The sequence below is a fragment of the Denticeps clupeoides genome, chromosome 12 (assembly GCF_900700375.1).
Source record: "Denticeps clupeoides chromosome 12, fDenClu1.1, whole genome shotgun sequence".
Taxonomy (NCBI): Eukaryota; Metazoa; Chordata; class Actinopteri; order Clupeiformes; family Denticipitidae; genus Denticeps; species Denticeps clupeoides.
The window spans coordinates 9004730-9015367 of NC_041718.1; the positions used below are offsets into that span (position 1 = coordinate 9004730).

A 10638-nucleotide genomic window follows, 5' to 3' on the forward strand; every position below is an offset into this window, starting at 1 on the left:
GTGTATTTGTGTGGTCAGCTGTTATAGAGTCTGACAGTGGTTGGCAGGAAAGACCTTCTAAGTCTCTCCATCCCACATCGTGGGTGCAGTAGTCTGCCACTGAAGGAGCTGCTCGGTGCTGTCAGGGTCTCCTGCATGGGGTGGGAGATGTTGTCCATCCTTCTCCTGTCACTCACCACCTCCACTGGGTCCAGAGGGCATCCTAGAACAGAGCTGGCCCTCCGGATCAGCCTGTTCAGCCTCTTCCTGTCCCCAGCGGAGATGCTGCCTCCCCAGCACAGGCCACCACAGTCAGAAAAGGTCTTCAAGAGTGGTCCCTTCACCCCAAAAGTCCTGAGCCTCCACAGCAGGTACAGCCTGCTCTGCCCTTTCCTGTAGAGGGCATCAGAGTTGTTAGTCCAGTCCAGTTTATTGTTTAGGTAAACACCAAGGTACCTGTAGCTCTCCACAGCCTCAACGTCCATACCCTGGATGTCCATACCATTTATTTAAGTTAAATGATATTCTAGCACCATGACATTCCAAAATCGTATATATTTAGTATTTTATAAACGTCAGATGACATTCATAAATGTCAATTTTGAATGCAACATTTTGTTCAAGTAAAACTATGTGTTAATGTGTTTGTTCAGAGTATCATCGTGTTTTTGTGAATACATGCCTCAGATTTGTAGCATGATTTAGAATGGATGTCTCATTTACTTGCCCTTTTGCAAACACACCTTGATGACAGCAATTACCAGCATATAAATATGTATTCCATTTTACTTGGCCAGATTCACTAACAATCAAAATATATATATTTTTTATTTTGATTGGATATTCCATTAATCAACCATTAATCAATGTATGATAAATGGATAGAAAAAGCAAGCAATCATTTTTTAAGAAAAGTGTTTTCCTCAATTTGCACAAAAGAGGATGTCCGGACAAAATGAGAAGGTTTTAGTTTTACTGTGTAACAGTCAGATGGGTTTCTGCTACCTGCACAAGGTTGTATTGTACAGTTTTACACATCATGTACTGACTTCTAACAATAGGCATACAGTCATCGAGAAGTCAGTGTAGGAAAACACTGTCAGCATGAACACGAGCAAATGCTTTTGCAAAAGTGGCAAAAACCACAGATACAAGAAAATACAGTTGCTGCGGCAAATGAATATTTTTCTAAATGTGCATCAGCAAAGCAGAATTTTATTATTTTTAACAAGTTAACGTAAAATCTGAACAAAAAACAGAAAGAAAACATAATAGCTTATTTTTGATTATAAATTCCTTTTTTTAGCAAGTGAACATGAAGTGATTGTCATTGTGAAACACTGCAGCACAGCACACAGTGACACAATGAAATGTGTCCTCTGCTTTTAACCATCACCCTTGGTGAGCAGTGGGCAGCCATGACAGGCACCCGGGGAGCAGTGTGTGGGGACCGGCAACCTTCTGATTACGGGGCCACTTCTTTAACCGATAGGCCACCACTGCCGCAAACATCATAGCAAACATTTTCTAGGTGAGTCTCACATGATCATTCCTTGTTGTACTGGTGGCGATGCAGTTGAATCTTGAATGCAGCTTGAATAAAATATTAGCTAGGCAATATATGTACTGTATAATATGTACTGTATAATATAACAAATAAGTTGTGACTTTCATAAACAAAATGAAAATAAAAAATTTAAAACATAATAGCACGATGTCCAGAAACACACAAATCAAAACCAAATATAACATGTTAATGAGGGAGCAAGCCAATGACCAGTTTAAACACTGGAACACATTTTTTTTCTAGCAAATGTGTTTATGATGACAGACGTTTGAGTTTGCATTTGTGGTTGTATGTGGTTTTTAAACCACAGGCACATTTACCGTAAATGGTAGGCTATAAATACAAGCACAGATGACGTTACGTCCTTTGGGTGGCAGGCATCTCTTCATGGCCAAGACAGTTTGCAACTGCAGCAAACAATTTGAAAATGACACTTAACAGTTAGGCAGAACTTAAAGTACACAGTGGATAAATTGCTTTGATGTGTGGGGATGGTACTTTGCTTAGTGGCACCTCATGTTCAAATGAGGCAACCTTCAGATTACGGATCAGCTTGTGATAAGTACTTTTGCAATATTGAGGATTCGTTGAAGTTTTCTTATCCATTTAGAGAGAAATAATAAAATAACGCTTACAGTGATGACTGTCACCTGACAAAATATAACAAGAAACCACAGCACTCCGAAAAGTCAGGATTTGACAGTTTTCATATTTTCAGTGTTAGAGCAGAGATGTTGCATTCAGCTACTTTAAAATAATAAAATACTGTAAAAAGTCCTATATCAGTTATTCACAGAGGCCAGTGGTGGCCTAGAAAGTAAGCAAGCAGACCCGTAATCGGAATGTTGCTGGTGGACTGCAGAGGACACATTTCATTGCGTGCACTGTATTCTGTGCTGCAGTGTTTCACAATGACAATCACTTCACTTTCACTTTCCTTCACATAAGCACACAGACTGTATGTCATCCACCACAGTTAAAGCATTAGAATTCACAATGTCTAATCTAAAAATATTTGAAAACCATGCAGTACAAAACTAAAAAAATATGGCTCATGAGTTGATAAACATGAAACAAATCAAAACTATTAATTTTTCATAAAATACACTGAGAAAAAGGAACAATGGGGAGACTTCACAGATACACTGTCCTACGCAAGTCTCACCTGATCATTTCTGGTTGTGGAGGTGGCAACGCAGCTACTGTAATTCTCTGTGGCCACAGTTTCTTTTGTAAACTGTTCCTCTGTTCTACACAATACATATCGCCTCCAAATCATCTTGTATGCAGCTTTAATTTTAGCAACCTTGAAAGCATAAATTACAGGGTTGACAGCTGAGTTTGCATGACACAGGAAGATTCCCACATAAAAAGCCTCGTGAGGAACCGTGGATGGCTCCCCAAAGAAAGCAGCGAGGTTCATGAATTGCAGCGGCAACCAGCAGAGAGCAAACAGTCCCAGAACCAGCACCAGGGAACAGGCAAGGCTTCTCTCCTTCTGGTAGTATGAAGGAGACTCGCTGCCAATTACAGAACCCTTCTGCAAGTGCTGGTGGATTGACTTAAAAATGTAGCCGTACAAGGTCATCATGATGAGTATTGGTAGCAGCATGCATGTAAGAAAATTGAAGTACACCAGGTACGACATCGGGATTACAGACAGGAATAGACAGGTAAGGGTGGTGGAGTTGGTGGAGATCATTTGCATCAAAGTCTCGTGTCTATACCATCCAAACATTGGAATGAGTCCTAAAATTCCAGCAGTGACCCAGCATATCCCGACTACAGCCCATAATCGCCTCTGTGTGACCAGTAACTTGTACCTAAAAAGAAACAAACAAAATGACGACTGATATAATTTATATGAAAGTATAAATGGTTCAATTTACTACCTAAGCTATGACATGTAATGGAAATTGTCGATATGGAATTAATAGCTTGAGAATGTATAAAGCATTGCTAAATGTTTCATAGCAACCATGTAAAGTTCTGGTTTTATTACAAGACAATGAACAAAACCAGCAAGACAGTTACAAATGAAATTGGTGTATTTTAGAACAACATGGTAGTGCATGAATTGTAGGGGAAATTTCCAGACTTACCTGAGCGGGATGTAAACACGCAGGTACCGGTCGATTGCTATGGCCAGCAGGGAGTGAACTGAGGCTTGGCTCAGAACAATCATCACACAGCTTAAGAAGAGACAAACATGGAATGTCGTCTCCACTCTGCCGTCCACCAGAACTGCAAGTGGTACAACCACAGCCCCGACTAGAAAATCAGCGACGGCCAGAGACACTATCAGGCAGAACGTAGGCTGCTGCCGCATGGAGTGGCACGTTTTCACTGCCCACATCACCAGTAGGTTTCCAAGGCAACATGCCAATGCAATAAGTACTTCTGCAATAGTGAAGATTAATTCCAATGTTGTATTAAGCATTGTGAGAGAGATCAAGAACGGGCTCCTGCAGTGATGACTGAGGTCACCCTGACAGGAACTTGACAGGAATTCAACGAAAAGAGATGGGTGGTTCTCTCAGGAAGCTGCAGCTTATGCACATATTACAACATCCAGTCCTATACAAAAATTATGGGTTTGTGTCTATGTGCTAAACATAGACATATTTTGCATATTTGTGTGCTGCTTTACAATAAAGTAAAAAGATGCTGCCTTTGATCACTTTTTCACAATGCCTCGCATACTTTCACTTTTACTGTACAGGCTCAAGCTTAGTTATTAGAAACATTACAATTCACAACATTGTATACACCATCACATACCATCACCTAAAAATATGCCAAAAGGCTGTTTATTTTGTGTGCATGGGTAAAAATGAACACATGTACAGACAGTGCATCACAACTTCATAAGAGATTCAAGCAAAAACACTCTCCACATTAAATAAAAGTCTGTTGAACACCACAAATTGCTCTTGGCTGGCTTCATTAAACAAAGCAAAAATATATTTTCTGTGGTATTTGGGTGAAGAGGAGCTTTCTGGCTCCAGTCCACCAAATGGTGGTGGACCATTTTGGCTATTTAAAAAAGAAAACAAAGTCTTATGGAGCTTCATTACTGGGTGGGCTGTCTTCTTTCATAAATATATCCAAATTCAGCATAAAACAGAGTTATTCATTTCAGGGCATTTTAATGTAGGAGGAGTATTATATACCAGTTTATGAGAAGAGTGTTATATACCTATAACAGTTGAGTCATTTAATGGCTATCATTTTGGTTAAACCACATTTAAATGTACGTGCCTGTGTGTGTGTGTTTAAAGCCACAGGCACATCTTTAATCGGAAAGGGAAGCCATAAATACTTATAACCACAGGTCACCATGTCTTCCTTTTTTGGTATATAACAGTGTTTTAGCATGTTAACAGACTATTGCACAATTTGTATACTGCCCAATGAGAAAAATGAATTATAATTAAAAGTAAGGCATACCTCGAAGAATGTATGGAGGCAACAGTGGGGGAATAATTAGCCACATATTAATGAAACAAAGACTTTTTTTAAAAACTACATACCATGAGCTAAACCCTATATGACTACATACCCACACACTGCTCCCCGGGCACCTCTCATGGCTGCCCACTGCTCACCAAGGGTGATGGGTTAAATGCAGAGGACAAATTTCACTGTGTGCACCGTGTGCTGTCTATCAAAAGTGACAATCACTTCACTATCACTTGATCAAGAAAATAACTAGAAAATGAGTACCGAGTTCGCACTGTTAGACCCTTTCTAGGAGTCAACAATCTGATTGTGGCACAATAGGTGGCCGTCTTGCAGGCTGCAAGACGGCCACCGATGGAAAACTTCAGCCATTTTAAACACAATAGAATCAGGTTTAGATTATAAGCATGAATATTTAAATGGACATTCAAAAAAACAAGATTACAGAAGTAATACCAGAAATAATACCACAATTGTACATAAGTCTATATTCAGGTTATGTACAGTAGGATCTGTGATGATTTGCCTTTTTTCTGGTTCTTGAGAGGGACAGGTCCTGGATCGAGGGCAGGGGGACACTGATGACCTTTTTTGCATAGGACAGACTCAATGCCTGCAGTGTGCAGTGCACTGGATCAGCAGCTCTTGCAAAAGACTGGACTTGCTCAGTTGTCTCAGGAAGTACATACTTTGCTGGGTCTTTTCAGAGATGATGTTGGTCTCTCACTGTGAAATGATTGTAATCGGGAACCTGAAGGTCTCCACAAAAGACACAGCGCTGTCTGATACAATAAGGGCAAGCAGTGCTGATGGATGTCTACTGAAGTGTTTAATGAAATAAGTATTAATCTTCATGGAGCACGAAGATGTGGAAGTAAATGGAGAAATCAGGATAGGAGAAAGGGATTTGACCAAATCAAGAATTAGTGGGCAGGGCTGGCCATGGGCAGGTCTGGCTGTCTTGGAGTCTGCAAAAGGTGGGTTTTGTCTTAAAGTTGACACAAAACCGAGAAATACTGGGTCTAGAACATGCATACATGCATACTTTTATGCTGATCCCCGCAGCGTGAAAGCGGCTTTAGATTTTCCCCAATGAGCAGAAAAACTCTCTGTGTCCGCCCTCGCCCTCACCTGACGCCATGGACATCTGAACCAGGCTTTTTTCTGCCGTCTGTGGCATCAGGGGAGCACAAACTGAACACAGATCATTTTTGCTCATTGTTGCAAAAAAAAGTGTCCACACAAGTGTACGAGATCTTAACTCTTATATTTGAAAACATCATGTGACCATGTAGAAAATGTATGGGATGCATCACGGTGCATCAATATCAAGGCACTGATAATTGTAATTGAACCAAATCATGAGTCTTGTGAAGGTTTACACCTCTACTGTATATATAGTATAATTAAAGAGTATATTACAGACAAATAATATTTGTCAATATAACAAAGGTAGTGTATGTGTGTGTGTGTGTGTGTGTGTGTGTGCGTGTGTGTGTCAGTCCAGATTGGAAAGTCCCTGAGTGTTCAGGTGTCTGATGGCCTGTGGGATGAAGCTGTTGCACAGTCTGACAGTCTGACAGTGAGGGCCCGAATGCTTTGCCAGGAGGAGGGTGGGTAAGAGGGTGAAGAGATGTGAGGGATGTGTAGAGTCTTTCACAATACTGGTGGCATTCCTGATTCAGCTTGTGTGGTAAATGTTCGTTATGGAGGGAAGAGAGACTCCGATGATCTTCTCAGTTGTCCTCACTATTCACTGTAGACAACCAGACAGTGATTCAGCTGGTCAGCATAGATTGTGTTTAACCAGACCCCCAGCAGAATTCTGTGATCATTTGTGAACACCAATAAAAAGGCCCGGATTCTGTCCATGTAAAAAGCATTCATGTCTTCTGTTGAGAAGGTGAGATGCATGTTCATTTGTAATAAGAGCTGGTGAGTGGCCAGTCCAAAACCTTCCATTTTGTCCTCCCGATGAAGTCTTTTGTTGAGATGGCAGGGTGTGGTAGTGAAACAATGCTGATGGATTGTCTCCCTTTTCTCAGCTTCACGCTGGACCAGTTATCAGGTCTTTACCCTTAACCACATAGCTGAAACCAAGAGTAGATATGCAGGGTTAGATTGAACGATCCATCATATATGACGCACCTGATATGAAACTCCTACAACTGTACCAATCAGTTTTCTCACCTGACAAACTGCGTGGTTTGAAATGAAATGTGCTGTTTTGAAGATCTAGCTGTAAACACCAGAGAATAAAAATAGGCACTCTGGTCTCTGATTTAATTTTCATATTTTGATCTCATGCACAAATGTTTTAATGCACAGGAAAAAAAATGTATTCAGTGGCCTTGGTAAATGCAGCTCAAGCTGCATTTGTGAAACCACAGTGACACTGAGAACCGAGGTCATTGCGTAGGTATATCCATCCTGTTTTCTGCACCTCTAGCTGCATCTCACACACACGCACATGCACACACACATGCATGTGTATGTGTGTGTGCATGTGCGTGTGTGTGAGATGCAGCTAGAGGTGCAGAAACAGGATATACAAGTAAAAATAGCTAGTTCTCAGAAATGTAAATAATGTAGTGATGTCCAAGTTTTTTGTTTAAGAATGGAAATTGAATGGATGCCAGTTGCTGTACTGCAAGATCTTCATGTATTAATCTTTTTGTTTTATTTTGTATTGTTTGACAGGGTGGTAGGAGCCTAGTTGGTTAAACACTTACCTATAACCCTTACGAAACAAACGTATATTGCTATATACTAGTTTATACTTTACTAAACCTTTACTTTATTGCAATACATTGGTAAATATATTTCAATATATGAGAAACTTCCCCATATATTTGCAATGCCTTTTCAATATATAATCTCTTTTAATGTAGGACATTTTTCTGTATATATAATAATAACCACAAATATATATTATTATAGAATATATCAATATATATTACTATGTACAATTCACAATATATGAATACACATGAAATATATTGTCACATAATATATTAAGAAATATTTTTGTTGTGTATGGGAAACCAGAAGACCATTAAGTCACTGGTGCAAACCCCATTTACTACCATTGTAGTAACCCTGAGTGTCTCCAGGGGGACTGTTTCTGTAACTACTGATTGTAAGATTGTAATACTATAAATGTATTGTTTTTTAATTGTGTGTAATTCTTTATTGGTGTCCTGTATTCAGAGATGGGCAGTACATTTTGACTTAAGTAAAGTTTCAGGTATCTTATTATTTTTTTCGCATGTGTGAATTTTTGACACCTCTGCTTTTGTTGGGTGGGCTGCTGTTATGTATATGAGATCATTGCGCTCACATTCACACCTCATGGGGATGTTCGATCGGCCCGAAGAAGGCCAATTGTCACAGCTGGGTGTACAATGCTTAATTGTAAACTGTTTAGGACTTTTGCCAACTCAAAAGATACTGGCCAGGCCTCAGCAGCCAGGAACTGATATTGGATGACAGAGGTGCAATTACATTCACTGAACTTACACACTTAAAACTTTTACTATGGGTTTAACTTTGTGAAAGAGCACAGATAAATTAGATATTTGTTGGAGAGATATATAACATTTGTAAGCACTATACATATATGCATGTTATATTTTGAACACTTATTTTGGAATGTGTGTGTGCACACACACACAAACACAGAGAAGACAAGCTGGTGCCTCCCTGAGCTTACATTTTAACCATACTTGCAGAAAAACATAGGTAACACAATCACACATATTATTGAGACAGGAAAACGATGAAGCACACACACAATTACCTCAGTCTTTTGGGTCTCCTTGATGTTTTTTATTTATGACGTGATAAAAATAAGAACGAAAGCCCCGAGGTGCTGCCGGGCAGATATATCAACTGGCTGGGTGTTGTCTTGTTGCGTATTGCAATAAACAATTTGTCTACCATAGTTTTCTGTTGCTTGAATGTATTGCTCGACTCTTCCGCAAATCCTCCATGTCACGACTACGGACTTACGAGGGAAGGAAGCGCAGAGGTTTGACATACTGGGAATGGGGTTTTATTATAACAAACAATAAAGAAATACAAAGAAACAATGGCGCAGTGGCCGAAAACAGTTTAACGTAAATAAAGAACTGAAACTAACCTGTAGGCGTGTGGCGATTGCCAGAACTCAAATCACAAACATACACACGGTTCCCAAATGAAGTTCACGAAAATGCCGGAGACCTAGAAGGGGCGGAAACTTCCGGCATTTATGGGGCGTCAGGATTGGAGTCAGGTGTGGAGCCCAGCTGCAGGCAATCCTGACAGAGCCCCCCCCGGACCCTCGGCCTGGCTCCCCGGCGTGGCCCCGGACTCCCGTACCTGCACACAATAATCAGGGCCGATCCATCTGGGTACGTGTGGGCCCTGTCTCCACACGTCCCCTCTGACGCGTCTTGTGTCACCCCCTGCACCGCGCAGGGAGATTGTCCCAGAGCCTCCGGCGACTGTTCCAGGCACCCCAGGCTGATGCCTTCTGGGACTATGCAGCCCCTCTCACTGCACGGCCCTGGTGCCAAGGGGGGGGCATTGCCAGACCCTCCGGCTAGCCCCTTCTGCGTTCGTTGGGACAAGCAGGCCCTCTTCCTGCCTGTCCCAGCTGGGTCCTCATGCCTACCAGGGGGCTCTATGGCGCTCCACCCCTCTGGAGGCGGACACAGACCCATGCCTGGCCCAACCAGCACATTCGGGTCAGGATCCTCCTCCCTGGGGTTCGGCTCCGCGGCTGGGTCGCCATCTGGTGGACACAAAGAGGGGAAGTGGGGGCGACATACGGACACATATGCCACGCACACACACACAGACAGAGACAGACAGAAGAGAGGGTCGTCTGGCTCCCTCTCTGGGCTCTCCGGGACCTCCTCAGGGGGCACAGCCAGGATCTCGGGAGGTGCGACCTTCTCGTCGCCCGCCAGTGCTTGGTCTTCTTGACCCGGATCCTGACTGGTACTGGATGTGGTGGAGGGGCAGAGTTCGATCCCTGGCTCAGGCTCTGGCCGATCAAACTCCGCCCTCAGTCTCTGCTGGAAGTCCCGAAAACTCCTGTCGGTCTCTCCCTGCTGCCAGAGGGCTGTGCTCCAGCCCCATGCTGATCCAGTCAGACACGTGAGGATGGTAGTGATCTCATCCGTGTCTGCTGCCCCACTGAAGGGTCCTGGGACCATTTGGCTGTCCCACACGGGGCTGGGCACGTCGCTGGAGATGGTGGTGGGCGTGTGGCATGGGGGGGGGTGGACGTCTTCTCCAGCATGCGGGGGCGCTGGTGATGCGCTGCCATTCAGCTGGGGAACGTCCGAGCAGAGGGAAGGCGGGTCGGCGACTGAAGCTGGGAGGGCATCTTCCCTGTGAGGCAGTTCCGGCAGTGCAGTTGCTGGCCTCTTCCACCAGCTTACCCCCGCATCGCTGTCCTCCTCCTCACTGTTGTCGCACCTCTGGGACTGACGTGGGTTTCCACGGACCTCGCAACGATCATGGACGGGCACGATGGGCGGAGCCATCCCGGCACCGACTGCCCAATCGGCGTCATCCTCGTCATAGTCCGTGTCGACCTCATACCCTCGGAAGTCACGTGGATCTTCACGGATGTTGCG

At 43.0% G+C, this 10638-nt stretch overlaps 1 protein-coding gene across 1 annotated transcript; it reads right to left on the reverse strand.

Moving 5' to 3' along the window:
• Positions 1–2520: 2520 nt before the first annotated feature.
• On the reverse strand, positions 2521–4018 carry LOC114801159 (adenosine receptor A1-like). The gene is made up of 2 exons (XM_028999153.1): positions 3649–4018; positions 2521–3369 (listed from the first exon to the last, which is right to left on the reverse strand). Exons 1-2 carry the CDS (start codon positions 3984–3986, stop codon positions 2697–2699), a joined length of 1011 nt encoding a protein of 336 aa, XP_028854986.1. The 5' UTR covers positions 3987–4018; the 3' UTR covers positions 2521–2696.
• Between the last annotated feature and the right edge of the window lie 6620 nt (positions 4019–10638).